General features: G+C 51.5%; 3 protein-coding genes across 4 annotated transcripts; all 3 read left to right on the forward strand.

Moving 5' to 3' along the window:
- The first annotated feature begins 4,213 nt into the window (after nucleotides 1-4,213).
- nupr1b (nuclear protein 1b) lies at nucleotides 4,214-5,441 on the forward strand. The gene is made up of 3 exons (XM_008417174.3): nucleotides 4,214-4,382; nucleotides 4,451-4,586; nucleotides 5,183-5,441. The coding sequence occupies exons 1-2, from the start codon at nucleotides 4,286-4,288 to the stop codon at nucleotides 4,576-4,578; spliced, it is 225 nt and encodes a 74-aa protein (XP_008415396.1). The 5' UTR covers nucleotides 4,214-4,285; the 3' UTR covers nucleotides 4,579-4,586; nucleotides 5,183-5,441.
- A 332-nt stretch (nucleotides 5,442-5,773) lies between these two features.
- On the forward strand, nucleotides 5,774-11,647 carry sgf29 (SAGA complex associated factor 29). 2 transcript variants are annotated; one of them, XM_008417171.2, is made up of 10 exons: nucleotides 5,774-5,898; nucleotides 6,460-6,585; nucleotides 6,657-6,732; nucleotides 7,104-7,176; nucleotides 7,253-7,317; nucleotides 7,398-7,527; nucleotides 8,080-8,226; nucleotides 8,326-8,361; nucleotides 10,672-10,837; nucleotides 11,256-11,647. In XM_008417171.2, exons 2-10 carry the CDS (start codon nucleotides 6,520-6,522, stop codon nucleotides 11,370-11,372), a joined length of 876 nt encoding a protein of 291 aa, XP_008415393.1. In that variant the 5' UTR covers nucleotides 5,774-5,898; nucleotides 6,460-6,519; the 3' UTR covers nucleotides 11,373-11,647. The 2 variants fall into 2 exon arrangements, with proteins under 2 accessions (XP_008415393.1, XP_008415394.1); XM_008417172.2 differs by having other exon boundaries at nucleotides 10,675-10,837.
- Nucleotides 11,648-12,663: 1,016 nt separating this feature from the next.
- Nucleotides 12,664-16,948, forward strand: nfatc2ip (nuclear factor of activated T cells 2 interacting protein). The gene is made up of 9 exons (XM_081610428.1): nucleotides 12,664-12,812; nucleotides 13,346-13,432; nucleotides 13,515-13,575; nucleotides 13,654-13,780; nucleotides 13,849-13,929; nucleotides 13,999-14,221; nucleotides 14,406-14,550; nucleotides 16,415-16,536; nucleotides 16,613-16,948. The coding sequence occupies exons 1-9, from the start codon at nucleotides 12,765-12,767 to the stop codon at nucleotides 16,772-16,774; spliced, it is 1,056 nt and encodes a 351-aa protein (XP_081466554.1). The 5' UTR covers nucleotides 12,664-12,764; the 3' UTR covers nucleotides 16,775-16,948.
- Nucleotides 16,949-21,666: the final 4,718 nt, after the last annotated feature.

Consider the following 21,666-nt stretch of genomic DNA (forward strand, 5'->3'; position numbering starts at 1 on the left):
TGGCTCAGCCTTTTTACAACTGGTTGGTTATTTAAAGCTGATTTTTCTCTGGGCTCTGATTGGCCGACTGCGGTGGCCTGATCAGCTGAACCTGAATCCTGTTGACTTTAACCTCCCGACCTGCTGCAGGCCAGATAAACAGGTTAATGATTGAGCCTCTGCAGCAGGAAAACACAGTCTCACTCAGGAACCTGCTGCCTCCCGACGCCCCTCACCTCCTCCTGACACCCCTCACCTCCTGACCTCCCGACGCCCCTCACCTCCTCCTGATGCCCCTCACCTCCTCCCGACACCCCTCACCTCCTCCTGACACCCCTCACCTCCTCCTGACGCCCCTCACCTCCTCCTGACGCCCCTCACCTCCTCCTGACACCCCTCACCTCCTCCTGACACCCCTCACCTCCTGATGCCCCTCACCTCCTGACCTCCCGACGCCCCTCACCTCCTCCTGACGCCCCTCACCTCCTCCTGACACCCCTCACCTCCTCCTGACACCCCTCACCTCCTCCTGACACCCCTCACCTCCTGATGCCCCTCACCTCCTGACACCCCTCACCTCCTCCTGACACCCCTCACCTCCTCCTGACACCCCCCACCTCCTGACGCCCCTCACCTCCTGATGCCCCTCACCTCCTGATGCCCCTCACCTCCTGACGCCCCTCACCTCCTGATGCCCCTCACCTCCTCCTGACACCCCTCACCTCCTGACCTCCCGACGCCCCTCACCTCCTCCTGACGCCCCTCACCTCCTCCTGACACCCCTCACCTCCTCCTGACACCCCTCACCTCCTCCTGACGCCCCTCACCTCCTGACACCCCTCACCTCCTGACACCCCTCACCTCCTCCTGACACCCCTCACCTCCTCCTGACGCCCCTCACCTCCTGACACCCCTCACCTCCTGACACCCCTCACCTCCTCCTGACGCCCCTCACCTCCTGACACCCCTCACCTCCTGACGCCCCTCACCTCCTGACACCCCTCACCTCCTCCCGATGCCCCTCACCTCCTGACACCCCTCACCTCCTCCTGACACCCCTCACCTCCTCCTGACGCCCCTCACCTCCTGACACCCCTCACCTCCTCCTGACGCCCCTCACCTCCTCCTGACACCCCTCACCTCCTCCTGACACCCCTCACCTCCTCCCGACGCCCCTCACCTCCTCCTGACGCCCCTCACCTCCTCCTGACGCCCCTCACCTCCTCCTGACACCCCTCACCTCCTCCCGACGCCCCTCACCTCCTCCTGACGCCCCTCACCTCCTCCTGACGCCCCTCACCTCCTGACACCCCTCACCTCCTCCTGACGCCCCTCACCTCCTCCCGACGCCCCTCACCTCCTCCTGACGCCCCTCACCTCCTCCCGACGCCCCTCACCTCCTCCTGACGCCCCTCACCTCCTGACGCCCCTCACCTCCTCCTGACGCCCCTCACCTCCTGACGCCCCTCACCTCCTCCTGACGCCCCTCACCTCCTCCTGACGCCCCTCACCTCCTGACGCCCCTCACCTCCTCCTGACGCCCCTCACCTCCTCCTGACGCCCCTCACCTCCTGACGCACCTCACCTCCTGACGCCCCTCACCTCCCGACGCCCCTCACCTCCTGACACCCCTCACCTCCTGACGCCCCTCACCTCCTGACACCCCTCACCTCCTCCCGATGCCCCTCACCTCCTGACACCCCTCACCTCCTCCTGACGCCCCTCACCTCCTGACACCCCTCACCTCCTCCTGACACCCCTCACCTCCTCCTGACGCCCCTCACCTCCTGACACCCCTCACCTCCTCCTGACGCCCCTCACCTCCTCCTGACACCCCTCACCTCCTCCTGACACCCCTCACCTCCTCCCGACGCCCCTCACCTCCTCCTGACGCCCCTCACCTCCTCCTGACGCCCCTCACCTCCTGACGCACCTCACCTCCTGACGCCCCTCACCTCCCGACGCCCCTCACCTCCTGACACCCCTCACCTCCTGACGCCCCTCACCTCCTGACACCCCTCACCTCCTCCCGATGCCCCTCACCTCCTGACACCCCTCACCTCCTCCTGACGCCCCTCACCTCCTGACACCCCTCACCTCCTCCTGACACCCCTCACCTCCTCCTGACGCCCCTCACCTCCTGACACCCCTCACCTCCTCCTGACGCCCCTCACCTCCTCCTGACACCCCTCACCTCCTCCTGACACCCCTCACCTCCTCCCGACGCCCCTCACCTCCTCCTGACGCCCCTCACCTCCTCCTGACGCCCCTCACCTCCTCCTGACACCCCTCACCTCCTCCCGACGCCCCTCACCTCCTCCTGACGCCCCTCACCTCCTCCTGACGCCCCTCACCTCCTGACACCCCTCACCTCCTCCTGATGCCCCTCACCTCCTCCCGACGCCCCTCACCTCCTCCTGACGCCCCTCACCTCCTGACGCCCCTCACCTCCTCCCGACGCCCCTCACCTCCTCCTGACGCCCCTCACCTCCTGACGCCCCTCACCTTCTCCTGACGCCCCTCACCTCCTGACGCCCCTCACCTCCTCCTGACGCCCCTCACCTCCTCCTGACGCCCCTCACCTCCTGACGCCCCTCACCTCCTCCTGACGCCCCTCACCTCCTCCTGACGCCCCTCACCTCCTCCTGACGCCCCTCACCTCCTGACGCCCCTCACCTCCTGACGCCCCTCACCTCCCGACGCCCCTCACCTCCTCCCGATGCCCCTCACCTCCTGACACCCCTCACCTCCTGACGCCCCTCACCTCCTGACACCCCTCACCTCCTCCCGATGCCCCTCACCTCCTGACACCCCTCACCTCCTCCTGACGCCCCTCACCTCCTCCTGACACCCCTCACCTCCTCCCGACGCCCCTCACCTCCTCCTGACGCCCCTCACCTCCTCCTGACGCCCCTCACCTCCTGACACCCCTCACCTCCTCCCGCCGCCCCTCACCTCCTGACGCCCCTCACCTCCTCCCGACGCCCCTCACCTCCTCCTGACGCCCCTCACCTCCTGACGCCCCTCACCTCCTCCTGACGCCCCTCACCTCCTGACGCCCCTCACCTCCTCCTGACGCCCCTCACCTCCTCCTGACGCCCCTCACCTCCTCCTGACGCCCCTCACCTCCTCCTGACGCCCCTCACCTCCTCCTGACGCCCCTCACCTCCTGACGCCCCTCACCTCCTCCTGACGCCCCTCACCTCCTCCTGACGCCCCTCACCTCCTCCTGACGCCCCTCACCTCCTCCTGACGCCCCTCACCTCCTCCTGACGCCCCTCACCTCCTCCTGACGCCCCTCACCTCCTGACGCCCCTCACCTCCTGACGCCCCTCACCTCCCGACGCCCCTCTTCTCCTGACCTCCTGACGCCCCTCACCTCCCGACGCCCCTCACCTCCTGACCTCCCGACGCCCCTCACCTCCTCCCGACGCCCCTCACCTCCTGACGCCCCTCACCTCCCGACGCCCCTCTTCTCCTGACCTCCCGACGCCCCTCACCTCCCGACGCCCCTCACCTCCTGACCTCCTGACGCAGGGTCAAGAGGTCAGCAGGTCAGGGCTGTGATAAACCTGCAGCTGCTGCTGGTTAGACACCAGTTTAAAGAAACCAGTTGGATCTTCACAAACTGCTGGTTAAAAACATGAAAAATGTCCATAAAGTTCTGAATCCAATAAATGTATTGATAGAAGATTCATTTATTTATTTATTTGTTTGGTTCTGTGGATAATAAAACTGTAATTCTTAGATTTACCTGAGAAAATAAATTCATAAATGACGAAAGAAGCCCAAAGTGAAGCGTTCAGAGCCGTACAGATTATTTCTAAACATAAATATTTCTGTTTCTAAGTGCAGCAAAAACTAAATTACAAGTTTGGTAGAAATTTGGTGAAAAACCAAAATTAAAAACTTGATTTTAAACTGAATTTAATGCTAGAATAAAACAAACTGAGATGATTTTGTTTCCTCCGCTGTTTGATTTATTTCTGGATTTGACTTTGATGCTGATAATCTGTTTGTTTTCCACGTCAGGAGAAGCTGGACGTGAAGTTTCTGATGCAACAGCTGTTTGTTTGGGCTGAGAGGAGGAGGAACCGGGAGGAGGAGGAACCGGGAGGAGGAGGAACCGGGAGGAGGAGGAACCGGGAGGAGGAGGAACCGGGAGGAGGAGGAACCGGGAGGAGGAGGAACCGGGAGGAGGAGGAACCGGGAGGAGCTCATAAAAACCCACCCGGAGGAAGCAGAAAAACAAACCCGCAGCAGAACCAGAACCGGTCCAGAACAGCTGGAAGCTCCCGAGGCGACCATGAGCCACGTCGACGTGAAGAACCTGAAGCTGTCCAAGTTCGAGGAGGAACATTACGATGAGTATGACCGATACAACCTGACGGATAAATACGCAGGTGAGGACGGAAGTCTGCTGCTCTGCGCTTCACACGGATAGAAACTAACGGTTCTGTTCGCGGCGCAGAGGGTTCGGCCCGCAAAGGCAGAACCAAGAAGGAGGCCAGCGACAACACGAACCGCCAGAATCCTGCGGGACACGAGAGGAAGATCGTGGAAAAACTGCAGAACAGCGAGAAGAAGGACAAGGAGTGAAGCCTGAGGTGGAAGTGATTCTATTACTAATGAAGCTTACAACTTAAATACATGCTGGCCGAAAAGATTTAAAGTTTAATTTGACGCTTTTATGCTGAACATCTGGCTCAGACTGCGGAAATGGGCGGGGCTGTCGTGACATCTGCCAATTTAACTTTAACCTTTGACCTCCGCTGAAAACTTTTCCTCTCAAACCAGAACATTTTTATCAGTGTTACACAAACATCTGCCGATTTGGAAATCTTTGGGAAACTGAATGTTTATTTAGTGGTTTTATTGTTAATTATCTTTGAAACCTGTTGGACTGGAACATAATAATCTGGAAGAATCGTTTCAGAGCTCAAGTCCTCGTTTCCCTTTGAGACCCAAAACGTTTCCCAGGAAGAGTTTCTGACATGCTCAGATTCAAAAGGCTCATTTTAAAACCCACTGCAAACTGAGATATTTAAAACTATTTCTAAAATACAAAGGATTTTGTTTAGGCTTTGATGGGTCCAATCAGACGTGAACCACTGTGTGTGTGTGTGTGTGTGTGTGTGTGTGTGTGTGTGTGTGTGTGTGTGTGTGTGTGTGTGTGTGTGTGTGTGTGTGTGTGTGAACCCAGGGCTGGTCGGATGGATCTTCCCGGTAACTGACCACGGCCTCCTTGGCGACGGATCGAGATGTTTGGTTGGCGCTCTGCCTGCTTGGAGCCTGCAGCCATCAGCTCGCTGACCCCTGAGGCTGACCTTTGGGTCGGCGTGCTGCAGAGTCTGGACCGGCACCGCGGCGATGCAGCTGGAATCACTGGGTGGCAGCTTGGAGACGCTTTTGATGCTCGTTTTTATAAGACAATGTTTTATGATTAAAGGATTTTAAACGGATCATAGTTTCTGGTTTGCTTTGTTTGTGTCAATTATATCAGTTATATTTTGTGTAAAGTGACTTGAGGAAATCTCTAGTCAGGCAAAGGGAGCTTTGGGATTACATGAATAAATAAATAAATACATTCCTGAAACGTAACATAACCACAGACTTCATCTGTCAAACTAATTTGATGTTTTGGATGATAGACCTTTATCTGCATGTGTATAAAATAAAAATGTACAATACTGCTTTTATGATATGACGTAGATGAATCATTCCTATTTAATTAGAATAAATAATCGTCGTTTGCGCAGAGGAAACATCAAGTTTCATGAAATTAAGACATTTACCAACTCTGGCCTGACGCAGGAGTGGTGGCGCTGTTGGCGTTTTGAACACAACACCGCAAAAGAAGAAGTAGATGCTAATCCGAGGTTAGCTCGTGGCTCGTAAACACATAAACAAACCTGCTTGGTGAGTCTTTTAGAAGCTTTCTAATAAATAATCTGAAAATATATCATTGTTACTAATGTTTTAGATGATTATATTTATGTAGAATCTGCGCAGTTGAGATTATTATGTGATTAAACACAAACAGCTGCTGCTAACTGCATAACGGCTCGTTACGTTTTAAACATTTCGGACTTTTATTCGGCCTCTAAATTCCCTCAGAGCGACTTTAGGCCAAAGACTAGAATATTATATCAGTGTTTGGCCTTATCCTGGTTTTAAAGATGGTTTAAAATATTGTTTTAGTTTAGTTTTATTCTGGAAGGAACGGAAACATTGTTAATAACTGGAGCGGTCAGTTGCAGTATAAATAATGTAATATTAATAAAATGTGCTGCAGACCCGCTAATCTAGGCGGAGTTTCCCCAAAAAGACGACTGACCTCTGTCCTTCCACTGAGGTCAGTGCGTTGACAAAAACTAAAACAGGAAAAGTTTCCATGTAATAAGAGAGAAACTCCGGCCTGCTGAGCAGCAGGTAGCTGAGAAACTCAGGTGCTGCTTGTTTCTGTCTCCAACCAACCAGTTTCCATCCGGAGGTGCAGCTGCAGCGGGCCTCCTCTCTGTCTGACCCAGCAGGAGCAACATGTCGGCGGATACGAAGATCGCCGAGCTGCTGACTGAGCTCCACCAGCTCATCAAACAGACTCAGGTGAGTTCGGCCTGCTCACCTGGCAGCAGCTGGAGCAGCAGGGCGAATCAAGCTCCTGTTTCCTGTTTCAGGAGGAGAGGTCACGCAGCGAACACAATCTGCTGAACATCCAGAAGACCCACGAGAGGATGCAGACGGAGAACAAGAGTCAGTCGGGCCGCCGCCATGCTGACTCAGGCTTCATGTGGGAGCAAGATGGAGGCCAGCAGTCCACCGTTAACCGGAGCTGATGTTCCTCCGCTCCCACGTTTCAGGCTGCAACGCTGTTCAAGGAAGTTTTTCCTTGGACCTCTGACCCTTCTGTCGGAGGGGTCAGAGGTCACTGCTGGCCAGCTGAAGCTGTTCCTCCAGGACCTTCAGGGTCTCAGGACCTTCTGCTCTCATTTTGCTCATCCTGACTTCACTCTGCCTCCACTTCTGTTGGGAAGCGTTGCGGCCTGAAAAGAGGAGCCTGACTGGCTGTGATTGGTTTCCATAGGAACATCAGGTGTTGCTGACCTGTCCTCTGTCCCCTGCAGCCTCTCCATACTACCGCACCAAGCTCAGGGGCCTGTACACCACGGCCAAGGCCGATGCAGAGGCTGAGTGCAGGTGAAACATTTCCTGTAGTTTGGTGAATCTGGTGAATCTCCTGCTGATGCAGCTGTTCTCCGTCTCCCTGCTGCAGCATCCTGCGTCACGCTCTGGATAAGATCGCTGAGATCAAGTCTCTGCTGGAGGAGCGGCGGATCGGTAGGTCCTCTTCCAGTCAGGATCGGATCTCCTGGTGCCAGATCTCATCCTCAGCAGCGCTGCGTGTTTTTGCTCCTCAGCTGCTAAGATGGCTGGAGTTTACAGCGACAGCGACCCCCCCAGGAAGACCATGAGGCGCGGCGTCCTGATGACGCTGCTGCAGCAGTCGGCCATGACGCTTCCGCTGTGGATCGGCAAACCTGGAGAGAGGTACCGCCTGGTGGATCCAGATCCAGAACTTTCCCTGCTGCTGCTTCCCCTGACCTTCTTCTGGGACTGATCCTTAATGGCATTAGCATGAGCTAACACCATGAGCTATAGATAGCACCATTAGTTAGAGTTAGCACTATTAGCTACAGCTAACATCATTAGTTAGAGCTAGCACCATTAGCTAGAGCTAACATCATTAGCTAGAGCTAACATTATTAGTTAGAGCTAGCACCATTAGCTAGAGCTAGCACCATTAGCTAGAGCTAACATCATTAGCTAGAGCTAACATTATTAGTTAGCGCTAGACCAGATTGCCACAAAGTGAAATCCCCTCGGTGTTTCAGTGATGGTGCTGCGTCTGTCAGAGAAAATGTTTTGACCGTGATGCTGACTGCAGTTAGCTAGTGATGAAAACACAAGCTAACTGCAGCCTCCAGTGTTTCTACCATCTTGTTTTACGTCTGAATCAAATGTTTCTCAGATGAAGTTGATTGTTTCAACTAACTGTGGCTGATTTGACCTCTGACCTCCGGCCTCTCTGGGCCTCTCCAGCCCCCCTCCTCTGTGCGGCGCGATCCCGGCCAGCAGTGACTACGTGGCCAAGCAGGGCGACAAGGTGGCGGCGCGGGTGAAGGCCGTGGATGGAGACGAGCAGTGGATCCTGGCAGAGGTGGTCAGCTACAACCACTCCACCAACAAGTGAGCTCCAGTCCGGTCCGGCTCGGTCCGGCCCGGTTTATCCAGACACCATGTTGGTCTGCAAGCGGCTCAGCTTCTCCTGCTCTGCTCTTTCTGCAGGTATGAAGTGGACGACATCGATGAAGAAGGAAAAGAGTGAGTTGGTTTTTGGTTCTGGTCCGGGTTCAAACCGGACCAGAACCTCTGGAATCGTCCAACCAGAGAGCAGATCTCTGCAGTTGCTCCAGTTTTCAGGGACATTAATGTCGGGTCATGAGATCCCATCATTTCTGTAAGTGATGCTGACTCCCACCTGCAGGGGGCAGTATTTCTGCTCCTGCCTGGCTTGATGTGCAGGTCTGTGGTGAGCAGCTTGAGGTCAGGTTTCCCATCATGCAGCACTGGGAGCTACTTAGCACATGTTGCAGTGATGAACTGGACCACTGAAGGAAATCTACCATCTGCTCCTTTTTCTTCTGTCTGTAGATTTTAGAATCGGTTTAAATTAGAAACGATCTGATCAGGTTTTTGGCTGCCGATTCCGATCATCCATTACAATCTCAGCATTAAGCAGAGGTTTGGTGTGACAGTTCACTGCTGCGTGGAGCTACGTCTGAAATATTACTGCCTGTAGCCCGCAGCGGCGGTCCAACAGCAGAACCAGAACCAGCCTCCATGTTTTTTAAATACTCAGTGACGTGAAGTCAGAGCCTCACCTGGACGGATGAACCTCTGGCTCACTGCGCCGGCTGCCACTGGCTGCTGCTCCTGTTAATATAGAAATTGATCATATATGAACGGAGCTTATATATAGTGTTAGTTGCCACCAGCTCTGTGTGCAACGTGTTTTGTTACAGACAGCAGAGAACAGACGCGAGGAGAGGCAGGCAGTTCTCTAGCCTCATGGCAGGGGGCGCTCATGATCCACACATTGTGACTCTGCAGAGTAAGAGCAGCTGCCATGCAGTAAACAAGCGAAGCTGCAGCTCGGCCGACACAGAGAGCCTCCATCACAGCACTCAGTTCATAACATCTTCCAAGTTTCATTGAGTTAACAAAACGAGCTCCACGTCGAGAAGCTCGTCATCCTGGAGGGACTCAGAGTAGAGCCGCTGCTCCTCCACGTCCAGAGGAGCCAGTTGAGGCTCGGGCATCTGGTCAGGATGCCTCCTGGACGCCTCCCTGGTGAGGAGTTCAGGTCCCACCGGGAGGAGGGGAGACCCAGGACACGCTGGAGGGACGATGTCTCTCTATGGGAACGCCTTGGGGTTCCTGGAGGACCTGGAAGAGGCTGGAGAGGGAAGTCTGGGTGGATGGATGGATGGATGGATGGATGGATGGATGGATGGATGGATGGATGGATGGATGGATGGATACTTGATGGATGGATGGATACATGATGGATGGATGGATACATGATGGATGGATGATGGATGGATACATGATGGATGGATGGATACATGATGGATGGATACATGATGGATGGATACATGATGGATGGATGATGGATGGATACATGATGGATGGATACATGATGGATGGATACATGATGGATGGATGGATGGATGGATACATGATGGATGGATGATGGATGGATACATGATGGATGGATACATGATGGATGGATACATGATGGATGGATGGATACATGATGGATGGATGATGGATGGATACATGATGGATGGATGGATACATGATGGATGGATGATGGATGGATACATGATGGATGGATACATGATGGATGGATGGATACATGATGGATGGATACATGATGGATGGATACATGATGGATGGATGATGGATGGATACATGATGGATGGATACATGATGGATGGATGATGGATGGATACATGATGGATGGATGGATACATGATGGATGGATGATGGATGGATACATGATGGATGGATACATGATGGATGGATGGATACATGATGGATGGATGATGGATGGATACATGATGGATGGATGGATACATGATGGATGGATGATGGATGGATACATGATGGATGGATACATGATGGATGGATACATGATGGATGGATGGATACATGATGGATGGATGGATACATGATGGATGGATACATGATGGATGGATGATGGATGGATACATGATGGATGGATACATGATGGATGGATGATGGATGGATACATGATGGATGGATACATGATGGATGGATGGATGGATACATGATGGATGGAAGCAGTGAACTGTCACACCATTGATCCATCAATCGATCAATGGATCAATGGATGGATCAAACTTCCCCGTCCGCTGATCGTTCTAGTTCCAGCCGACAGGATCAGTTTCTGCGCGGTGAGAAGGGATGAGCTGCTGATGCAGGTGATCGGTTTTAGTGATCGGCTGATGATGGTCGGTGGCCGATCGATCGGCACGCCTCTGGTTTCAGCGTGAACTTTCTGTTGAAGTTTTGTGAGCGGCTCCTGACGGCGGCTGTGGTTCCCAGCAGGAGGCACACGCTGAGCCGGCGGAGGATCATCCCGCTGCCTCAGTGGAAGGCCAACCCGGAGACGGACCCGGAGGCGCTGTTCAGCAAGGACCAGCTGGTTCTGGCCCTCTACCCACAGACCACCTGCTTCTACCGCGCCCTGATCCACGCGCCGCCGCACAGGGTGAGGACCAGTCACACCCGTTAAAGGGCCGACGTCGCCTCAGTGTTGTTGATCTCGTTAGAACATCAGAATGATTCTCTCATGTTTAACCCTTTCATCTCCACGGCAAAGAGCAGGAGCTTCTTAAAGAGACAGACGCCCAATTTCAACACATTCAACTGGGAAGTCAGACTTATTTAGTCGTATTAGATGTGTGTATACACACGTATAAAAATATGTAACTGTAGGTAACAGTTACCACATCACACTCTAAAATGGCGCCAGGTGCCTCAAAACACAGCGCTGGCCCTTTAAATGACCTCCAGGTGGAAGCAGCTGGAGGTGTGAGATGTTTCCTGCAGCAGATTGTAAACTGAGCAGCTGAGCTCAGCGGGGCGATGCGGAGCGCCGGCTGACGTCAGCGTGTGTCTGTGTGCAGCCGCAGGACGACTACTCGGTTCTGTTCGAGGACACGTCGTACGCCGACGGATACTCCCCGCCGCTCAACGTGGCGCAGCGCTACGTGGTGGCCTGCAAGGAGAACAAGAAGAAGTGAGGCTGCAGGCGACGGAACGTGGAGCGTCACCTGCTGGCCAGAGCAGGAACTGCAGGGCAGAGTGTCCTGATGAAACTTTGTCCTCATGTCTGCAGTGAAGCTTTCTGATGTTTTCATATTAAACACTTTAAATCAATAATTTCATCAGGAGGTCGTCTCTACAGGAGCTGCTCCTTACGTTTGTTTTCATGTTAGTATTTCCGATGATTCACTTTTGTACATAATACCAACAGAAGAAGATTCTGAATAAAATTTATTACTAATTGTTTTGCTGATTCAGTTCAGAAACTCGTGTTTCATCATCAACGTTTTCTCATCAGAACATCACTAATTATTGACGGACCAGCAGGCGGGAAGCCAGTAAAGCTCTGGTTCATTTCACTGGGTTTGGATCAGAACTGGAAACGGACCTTCAGATCCAGCACGAGCTCCAGCGGTTCCACATCAGAACCGGGAGAACAGGTGTTCTGTCTGTCTGTCAGACCTCGTCAATCCAGCGCGCCACGTGGTAATGCGCATGCGCACATCGATATTACGTTTCTTATAAATCCGTCAGACCTGTAGCAGTTTCATTTTGTTTTATTTCTCAGAAGTTTACGGTAAATAAAAAAATAAAACAGAAAAATGTAGTTATTTCCACGCAGCGTCCAGAAAGATGATGTTCTGCTGGAAACGGCAAAAGTCATTTATGTTAATTTGTTGGTTACCATAGCAACTTAATTAAACAACTTTTACCGTAAACGTCTAAGAAACGAAACACACAAAATGAAACTTCTACAGGTATGACCGTAAAGTATGCTGGACAGACAGACAGAACACCAGAACCTGAAGGTCTGGAGGAAAAGTGGACCGGAACCACTAACTTCGTCCAGGACGGAGATGATTCCTCACTAAATTCTCCATCCAGACACAAAACGCCCAGATTCACATTTTAAGATTCAAATCTTTCCAAGAACGTTCAGCAATAAAAAAGAGTCGATAATGATTAAAATTCAAAGCCGTTCTGTTTCCGCGCTGCAGCCCGTAGCGTGATGGTAGCTTCAGGCTGCCTGGGATTCCTGAACATCTCGGCACGCCGCGCTGCATAAATGCAGGAATTCATTTTAACAAACACTGAGCCCAGGTATGGTGCTGCACAACGACAGGCCCACAGTTCAGTACGGAAACCTTTTACATTTGTCTATAAAATATCTGAATTATCTGAGGAATTAAAGCTGGGCTTAGAAATATTTCCCTCTGCGTCTAATGAATCTAAATATTAGATGAGTTTCGTATTTTAAACCGAGGTGCTAAAATACATGAACCTTTCGACAATATTTAAAGATAAGTTCCCGAAAGCAGCGCCGATCAGGTAAAATCCCTGCAGTAATCATATTCTCCGACAGTCCGTGAATGCAGCACCAGCTGGCGCTCTGCGCAGAAACAATCATGGCGGACACGGTGAGTGTTTGACGGACCTGCTGCCGCTTTTAAAACGCTTCATGTGGAAGCGGCGGAGGCTGGCGGCTCTTAGCGCAACACTTTATGATTCAAGGAGAGAAACGGAGGCGGGAAGCTTTAGAGACGAGTCAAACTTTCCTCTCATGATCAAAATCTGAACATTAGCGTCGCTAGGACCAGTTTTTCACAATAAGAGTCTTTTATTAGGGCTCTGATACACAGGAAGTAAAATATGCTGTATTCATCTGATGATCAGAGGCTGTTTAAGACAACAGAATCGGTAAAACGTGGATTCACCAGCAATAAAGCGGTTAGAGCAGCAGATGGAACCAGAAGAAGAAATAAAGTCTGTCCTGTAGAAACACTGGATGATGAAACGGGATTTAACGACCCTCCCAGTTCCTGGGGTCATTCGATGCATCCGGCTGCGCCAGAGCAGCAGCCAATCAGAACCGTCCTCATGAGGTCCAGGCTCTGCTCAGCAGCCAGTTGGATTTGACCTCTGACCTCTTCAGTTCCTGTCATGTCCTCAGGTGTCCAGCAGCGACCTCCAGCCTTCAGCCAAACGCAGACGCCTCAACCCCGCCGCCATTGTCCCTGTCCCTGTCTACTCCAGCAGGGTAAGATGGTTCTGACCCGGTTCTGGCCCGGTTCTGACCCAGTTCTGACCCCAGATCGGCGGTGTGGTGTCTGTGTGTCCAGGTGAGCAGCAGTCTGCAGCTGAAGCCCACAGCATGCCTGCTTGGAGGGAGGGAGAGCTCAGGTAAGGCGCTGCAGCGGCGCCGCCGGCCGCCAGGGGGCTCCACCTCTCTGACCGCATGCTGCTTCCACCTCTGACCAGATGATGGCGGCGATGAGAGCCTGTGGGCGGAGTTTAACCCCCGGAGGCCAGCGGTGGTGGAGCTCAGTGACTCCGAGGAGGAATCAGAACCTGGGCGGTTCCGATCCAAACCTGCAGAGAACCAGCTGTGAGTTGGACCGCGGCCGGTTCTGCCCAGTCCGGACGCTCCGTCGCTAACGTCTCTGTTCGTCCCAGAGGACACGCTGGCTACCCGTCCCCGCCGCCGCCTGAGAGCCCGGTCCAGAAGCAGTCCAGCAAGGCCCGGCGGAAGATCAGGTGAGTCTGGTTCTGGTTCTGGTCCTGTCCGGTTCTGGTTCTGTCTCAGGCCGTCTGTCCTCTGTCCAGTGAGATCAACAAGAAGCTGCGAGCCGTCAGTTCCGTTCTGTCCCCGGAGCCTCCGGTCCAGAGATCCGGTCGGCGCCGGAACCGCAGGAACCAAAGATCCGACCCGACCGACGACAGTGATGATGTCATCATCATGAGCCCGGCGGACGCGTCCGACTCGCCGCGGGAGATTCCACTGAAGATCCGCTGCCGGACTGACGTCCACAAGGTTCTGGTGCTGCCGGTACGTTCAGAACCAAACGGGTCCAAAGCTGCTCGGTCCTCCAGAACCATGTGACCCAGGTCAGAACCTGGTCCGGATCAGAACCAGGTCCTGATCCACGGTGGTTCCTGGGTCGGTCCTGTGGAGGACATCTTGGGTCCGATGGACCGGAAGTGTGACCCGGTTTGTGGCGGTTCTGTTCCAGTCGACCCGGCTCAGCGAGGTGTTGGGCCGGCTGGCCGCCATCTTGGAAGTCCCGCCCCCTCGCCTGCTGCTGCTGAGGGAGGAGCTGGAGCTTCCGGCCGGCGCCACCGTGGGCCAGCTGGGCCTCGGCATCGCAGACATCTTAGGTGAGTCACAGGACCTCGGTGGACCGGGCCGGGCTGGACCGGACCGGACCGGACCGGGCTGGACTGGACTGGACTGGACCGGACCGGACCGGACCGAACTGGACCGGACTGGACTGGACCGGACCGGGCCGGACTGGACCGGACCGGACCGGACTGGACTGGACCGGACCGGACTGGACCGGACCGGGCTGGACTGGACCGGACCGGACCGGACCAGGCCGGACTGGACCGGACTGGACCGGAACGGACTGGACCGGAACGGACTGGACCGGGCCGGACTGGACCGGGCCGGACTGGACCGGGCCGGACTGGACTGGGCCGGGCCGGACCGAACTGGACCGGACCGGACTGGACTGGACTGGACCGAACTGGACCGGACCGGACCGGACCGGACCGGACTGGACCGGACCGGACCGGACTGGACCGGACCGGACCGGACTGGACCGGAACATAAGCTGCTGATGAGGGGAAAAAAACAATCAGTTTCTTATCGGAAAGGCAAATAATGGGATCAATAATCAGGATTTTCTGTTTGAGTTTTAGAACTTCTCAGTTTATTACAGATTTAATGAAATTAAAATGTTTCTGAGTTTATTTTGTTAGTTCTGGTGAACAATAATCAGGAGGTGTTCCGATCGATCGGCCACCAATCATAATCGTTTTTCACGGCCGATTTCCGTGAAAAAGTGTCTGATCGGTGATCGATCACTGTCTCGTGTTGCCGATCACAAGTATCTCACTTCTCAGCCTGCGTTTTCCTTCACACCGAGCCGTGAGTCGGTCTCAGGGGTTCGGCGGAGCCTCTGCTGGAGGTAAAGACACCTGGGTAAAGGTGTGATGACGCCCCGCTGTGGCATCACTGGCTGCAGAGGATCAGTTACATAGCTGAGCCAATCAGAGGATCAGTTACATAGCTGAGCCAATCAGAGGATCAGTTACATAGCTGAGCCAATCAGAGGATCAGTTACATAGCTGAGCCAATCAGAGGATCAGTTACATTGCTGAGCCAATCAGAGCATCACGTTACATAGCTGAGCCAATCAGAGGATCAGTTGCATTGCTGAGCCAATCAGAGGATCAGTTACATTGCTGAGCCAATCAGAGGATCAGTTACATTGCTGAGCCAATCAGAGCATCACGTTACATTGCTGAGCCAATCAGAGGATCAGTTTCATTGCTGAGCCAATCAGAGCTGTGGAGGAGCCTCTATAGTCTAAATCTGCTCCTTAGTCGCATCTTTTCGGGGTTACTGCTGCCTCTAGTGGCGTGGGGTGGTAACACAGCTAATATAATTACATTACTAAATCAATACCGTAAAGTCTGTTGTGGGGGGGAGGAATAAGAAGAAGGGTTCGGTGAAGGATGCGCATATGAAACTGCGAAATAAAACTCACCGTTTTAGGGATCACATGGCTAAGAAACGTGATAATGTTACAAATATCTTTAAATTTTCCTCTTCTGTCATATTTCAGTCCGTTTTCCGGTCAACATGCGGGTTTAGAGCGATGCGCGGTCCTGACGGGATGTCATTTGGGCAGAACACCGGAAAGCTAAACAAAAACCTGAACAATAATTCAACTGTTGGAGCTGCAGAGTGAGACTCTGGTTCTGGTTCTGGTTCTGGTGGTAACATGTCCCAGACGGAGCCTCCAGCCTCTCACAGCAGCAGCAGCAGCAGCAGGAACTGACAGCAGATTCTAGACGTGTGTTAAAATATGTCAGTTGTGTCTAAATGATGTGAATTTATAGCCAGATAACAGAATCATTTATGCCTAAAGCGATAAATGAGCAGCCAGTCCAGGCGCTCGGCCTCATGGAGGATCTGGATCCATCTTGACCAGAACCTCCGTCTGTTTGCTGCCAGAATGTGTGGTGATGCCAGCAGAGGAGCAGAGCAGCTGCAGCAGCTGCAGCAGCAGCAGCTGCGTCAGCCTGAAGCTGCAGAGCAGAGACAGATCTTCCTCCCAGCTCTTCTTCGTCCACAGAGTTCGTACTCCTCTTCCTCATCTTCATCCTCTGTGCCGTAGCGTCCTGACAGTGTAGCGCCTCCTCTCCCCACCAGGAGGCGCCGCTGAGCTCCGTGTTCTCCCAGTACCTGTCGCGGCTCCCCGCCGGCGCCCGCAGGTCGGTCCGGTTCCACTTCGACGGCTCCAAGGTGGCGGGCAGCCAGACGGCGGCGCAGCTGGAGCTGGAGGACGGAGACATCATCGAAGTTTGGACCTGAAGCTCCGCCTCCGGCTCGGTTCTGTCCCTCTGGAGTCCAGTTGGTTGGTCAATAGGTTCCGACTCCACAGACGCTTTTTATTTGATTCTAAGGATAATAATTAAGTTACTGGACCAGAAAAGACCCAAATTTACCAGGTTGTGTTGATCAATAAAGATAAGAGAATTAAACAAACTGGATTTGTCTAACTTTAATTTTTACTGAATATTATTTCTTTCCCTTCTTGAGCCTAAACCGTAGCTCGTTGCCATGGTTACCAGGGATGCTCCAGTGGGGACATCCGGCTAATGCAGTTGTTTCTCCTCCCTGGTGCCACCTGGACTGAATCTCTGATGGTCGTTTGGATCAGAGGCTCATCTAGATCAGTGTTTTTCAACCACTGGGCCGCGGAACACTAGTGTGCCGTGGAAATGATTCCATTCCATCTACGGTACCGTGTTTTCCGGACTATAAGCTGCTACTTTGAACCATGCGGATTGTAGCCCTGCGCAGCTTTTGTGTGTATTTCTCTTCAACCACCAGGGGGCTCTCTAGCAGGAAGTGAATCATTAGAAGTCAACATTGTAAATCAAAGGAGAAAGCGCTAATCCACCACATGCTAGCAGCAGGAGAAATGATGGAGAAATGTTTTCAAACTCATATCATGCAGCTTCTAAGTTGAGGGCTGTCGATCTGGCTCTACAGGAGGAAACAGAGCCGCTGCACTTCAGCTCGGTGTGAACGAAACCAGGGTTCGCTTTGGAGACGGAGGGCTGCGTCCAGCTGATCTATTAGGACGAGGCCCTCTGCTGCCCTCTGCTGGGTCCTGATGGAAACCCGAGAGCAGCTTCGGTTTTTATTTTATTTTATTTAATTGAAGGTGCTAGTATGGTGCGCTCTATAGCCCGAAAAATACGGTAATTGGTTTTAAAAGATTTTTTGAAAATAAATTATCTGCAAATAATGTCATCTACGAGTGTCTGCTGTAGCAGTAGCACCGTAATCATGTAACGTTCTCACCACTAGGTGGCAGCAGGTACAGAGCATTTACATTAAAACCAGAGAATTAGTGATGCTGAATGTTCCAGGTAGCGGTGAGAGCTTTGAATCTAGCAGTGATGGAAAAGACAGTGAAGCTCAGCAGGAGTTGGAAAGAACATGAGTCCATTTCCCACAACATGTCTGTGAAGTGAGCTTCTCTATCTGGTTACTATAAAAACTAGAACCAGAGAAACTGAGATGTGGAGGAAAAGTTTTGTCTTCAGTTTCTGCCAGGAAATCATCTGTTTTCATCCAAACATGCTCAGGTTTCACACCAGGTGGTCAAATATACAGATATGGACATTTTGTACATGCAGCTCTTCATATTCTAACAGTGAATATGAAGTGAAATGTTTCCCAAATATTGTTGCTTCTTTCAGAATAAGAATTATTTTCTGTATTCTGGCTTTAAGATGCTTGTGGATTAGTTTGTAAAACAGTTTGAAGTTTCTACAACTTCTTTAAATTTAACCCCACAGTGTTGTTTCACTGTTCAGGTGTGTTTCTGAAGTGGACATGTTTAGTGCAATTTGAAATAAGAATGTAAAATGTGATAAAAATACATTTTTGTGTTTGATTCCTATTCAAGACACTTTGATGAGAATGACTATAAATGTAATATAGGCGGCTACAGAGGATCTTTGGTTGGTTGGTGATGTTTCAATGAAAACAATGAACCTCGGCTCAAAATGGTTGAAACACAGATCTAGAACATGCAGAGCAGGAGGACTGGAATTGAGAAGCACTGCGCTAATGGCTGATAGCAGAGCTAATTATTAGCTTAGCATTTTTGCTAGCTTTAGAAACGTTTAGCTAGCTTAACTTACCCTAAGTTAATTTTTCCAGGTAAATTTTCAAGCTTTTATTTTCTCGGCTGTTTTGTAAACTTTCAGTTGAATAAAGCTCAACATTTGTCAAAGTTTTGGTTAATTCTTTAAATAAATGTTTCTATTCATGCTCTTATTTTGAAGTGACAGTTTATGCTGCAGTTCCATTTCCTCTTTTTTTCAGTAAACTTTATAAGCAAGAGGTTTACAGACTTGATGAACAGCCAGCCGTGGTTGATAAATCCATGAAACATTCAGATGAAGGATTTTTTGAGTCTCTTCTTCTTGTGATGTGTCAACATGATTGAATTTAGCACTTTAGTATTAGCTTCTGCTAACTGCCATGGTGGTGTCGCGCTTCAGCGTTAGCATAGCTAATGTTTATGATTAGTGCTCCTGAGTTAGCGGTAGCACTGGACTCAGTTCAGGTCATCAGCCCTGATCTCTGCAGTTAGCCTGCTGCTTTTTGTCCCTTTTCAAAAATATCAGTTAAATTAAAATCTGGACTTCCGGTTTGAACGTCACCGTGATGGCCAGCTGTGAGGCTCCCGAGAAAACCTAAGAAGTTGAAAACCCACTTAAACGACGAAAACATCCCTATAGAGGTGGAAAAGAACAGGGTGAGCGAAATGCTTCAGAACCGAAGCTTTGTAGCGCCATTAAGCGGTTCTTGAAAGTCTAGAAAATATTGCTAGCACTTCAGCTAATGCTAACCGCTATTCATCTGGAACCTCAGCTTTGAAAAACTACCGCAGCACTTTTTCACTTGAACTAAGCGACCAGGAGTGGATTATGGCTGAACGGGAGGCGGGAATGAAGAGGCTTCCGACAGGAAAATAATGCGCATTTGGGGGAAATCAAAGAAGAAATTAGAAAAATGAACACCAGACCAGATGAGGACCGGGTTGAAAAAGCGGAGGCAGGATTTGAACCACGCTGGACGCCGTCACTGAAATGATAAAGCTGGAGGAGAAACTAATGGACCTAGAAAGCCGAACACGAAGAGAGAACATTTATGGCCGAGGCGGCAGAACGGGACTCGGCTTCAATGGGTGACTGTGGAGCAGCTGCTGCGGGAGGGTTTGGTGCTGGACCAGGACCAGCTGGACCAGGACGACCAGGACCAGCTGTCCCAACTGGACCAGGACGACCAGGACCAGCTGGACCAGGACGACCAGGACCAGCTGGACCAGGACCAGCTGGACCAGGACGACCAGGACCAGCTGTCCCAACTGGACCAGGACGACCAGGACCAGCTGGACCAGGACGACCAGGACCAGCTGGACCAGGACGACCAGGACCAGCTGGACCAGGACCAGCTGGACCAGGACCAGCTGGACCAGGACCAGCTGTCCCAACTGGACCAGGACCAGCTGGACCAGGACCAGCTGGACCAGGACGACCAGGACCAGCTGGACCAGGACGACCAGGACCAGCTGGACCAGCTGGACGGGCTCATCGCTCTCTAGGCCCTCCGCCACCAAGCGACGCTCCCCGCGATCTATTATTGTAAAATTCCTCAGTTTTAAGACCAAAGAGCTTCTCCTTCGCAAGGCAGAAAAGAGATTCACCCGGAACGGCAAGCAAGAGAACTTGGACTCTGATTTTGAAAAAACGAAGAGAAGATTCTGAAGGAGCCGCAAATCCCTATTCAGACTCTCCTTCCTGCCCGCTGAGGCTGAAATATGGCGATGAAACAAAGATTCACAACCCGGTGCTGGAAGCTACTGAAGACAGCAGAGGCTCGTTGGGTCACCAGAAACGGTCCTGGAACAACTGAAGCAGCTGACCTGGAGCAGAGACCCGGCGGACCGGGCGGCGGTCCGCGGACCCCGCAGCCGGTTACAAAGACAAACTCAGAGCCTTCAAGAGGACATCCTCCACGCACAGGGAACATTAAGGTTTTCCACTCTTATTAATAATTAAGACTTGCATTCGGTTTATGACTACAGTAAGTCAATAAGGCGGGTTTCTCTCGGGGCTCTACACGCAGGGGCGGAGCCAGAGGGGGGGGGGGCAGTGTAACTGGGTCTATATTAATAGTTTTATATTTCCACAAAATGTGTTCTTTTATGTATTTGTCTGCTTCTACTTGACTGTTGCTGTGGTCCTCTGTGTCTACTATAAGAGGTTTGGTCCTCCAACTCCGCCTTATTTTCTTCTTCTTTTGTTCAGGGTCCTCCAGGACTATTATAAATATTAAGTTATTAATTTCCTCTCCCCTTTTGTTATTCGTTCCACTGGGGAGAGGCAAGTTTTATAATCTATTGTAATCCTTTCATTTATATTGTTCAAATGTTTATTTTTCCTTCTGTATTAATGTTAAGTGTTTGGATATTTTCATTTGAGTTGCTATTACACCTTTATATCATTTGATACATGCTAACTATTATTTTGTATAGATCGGGTTGGAGAACTGGAGCACATGCTAGGTGCTAATGCTAATATCTCCCGATTGACAGATTAAATAAACGGAGACTTGATGTCTTGTGGTTTGTTTGATCACCACACAATGCAGAAATCCACCGGTCACACCAGTGACCCCCTGTCATCTGATTGGCCCCCTGATGATTGACATGTAACAGCTCCAGGTTATTCCTGTACATTATTTATAATCATTCTAAGTCAACCTGATATCTAAAGAAGAAAAACAATAATAAATATATAAAATAAAATGTATAAAACTTGATAAAAGTCCATGTGACATAAATAAATAGATTTTCATCACCAGCCTCCATAACAACAAGCTGATCTTCTTCTCCTGGTGTTTCAGTTGCTGCTGTGGTGAAACTCAAAGCCTGAAGCTCTTCATACCTGGTGGTGATGGTGAAACACCAATAAGTTATTTATTGATCCTCCACAAAGAGAAAAACCTGAAGAGAAACCAAAATGTTCTAGTTTGGATCAGAGGGTTGGAGGTTTTTATTGTCCGTCAAAGAAAAAAATCATTTTATTTCCAATTTGTAGTCATCAAACAAAACATTTATTATTTATCTGTTGGAACGTTTTTGAAATCAGGTAACATATCAGGAAATGAGGTGATTA

Source organism: Poecilia reticulata, chromosome 8 (assembly GCF_904066995.2).
Source record: "Poecilia reticulata chromosome 8, P_reticulata-male-v2, whole genome shotgun sequence".
Taxonomy (NCBI): domain Eukaryota; kingdom Metazoa; phylum Chordata; class Actinopteri; order Cyprinodontiformes; family Poeciliidae; genus Poecilia; species Poecilia reticulata.

Excerpts from the sequence above, each read along its gene's own strand:
- nfatc2ip (XM_081610428.1), top strand. The coding sequence starts at position 12,765 with ATGCAGCACCAGCTGGCGCTCTGCGCAGAAACAATCATGGCGGACACG. Across the intron at positions 13,433-13,514 it reads TCCCTGTCTACTCCAGCAGG|GTGAGCAGCAGTCTGCAGCT; the intron begins GTAAGATGGTTC and ends CTGTGTGTCCAG. Across the intron at positions 14,551-16,414 it reads CGGCATCGCAGACATCTTAG|AATGTGTGGTGATGCCAGCA; the intron begins GTGAGTCACAGG and ends GTTTGCTGCCAG.
- sgf29 (XM_008417171.2), top strand. The coding sequence starts at position 6,520 with ATGTCGGCGGATACGAAGATCGCCGAGCTGCTGACTGAGCTCCACCAG. Across the intron at positions 6,733-7,103 it reads GATGCAGACGGAGAACAAGA|CCTCTCCATACTACCGCACC; the intron begins GTCAGTCGGGCC and ends TGTCCCCTGCAG. Across the intron at positions 7,528-8,079 it reads ATCGGCAAACCTGGAGAGAG|CCCCCCTCCTCTGTGCGGCG; the intron begins GTACCGCCTGGT and ends GGGCCTCTCCAG.
- nupr1b (XM_008417174.3), top strand. The coding sequence starts at position 4,286 with ATGAGCCACGTCGACGTGAAGAACCTGAAGCTGTCCAAGTTCGAGGAG. Across the intron at positions 4,383-4,450 it reads CCTGACGGATAAATACGCAG|AGGGTTCGGCCCGCAAAGGC; the intron begins GTGAGGACGGAA and ends TTCGCGGCGCAG.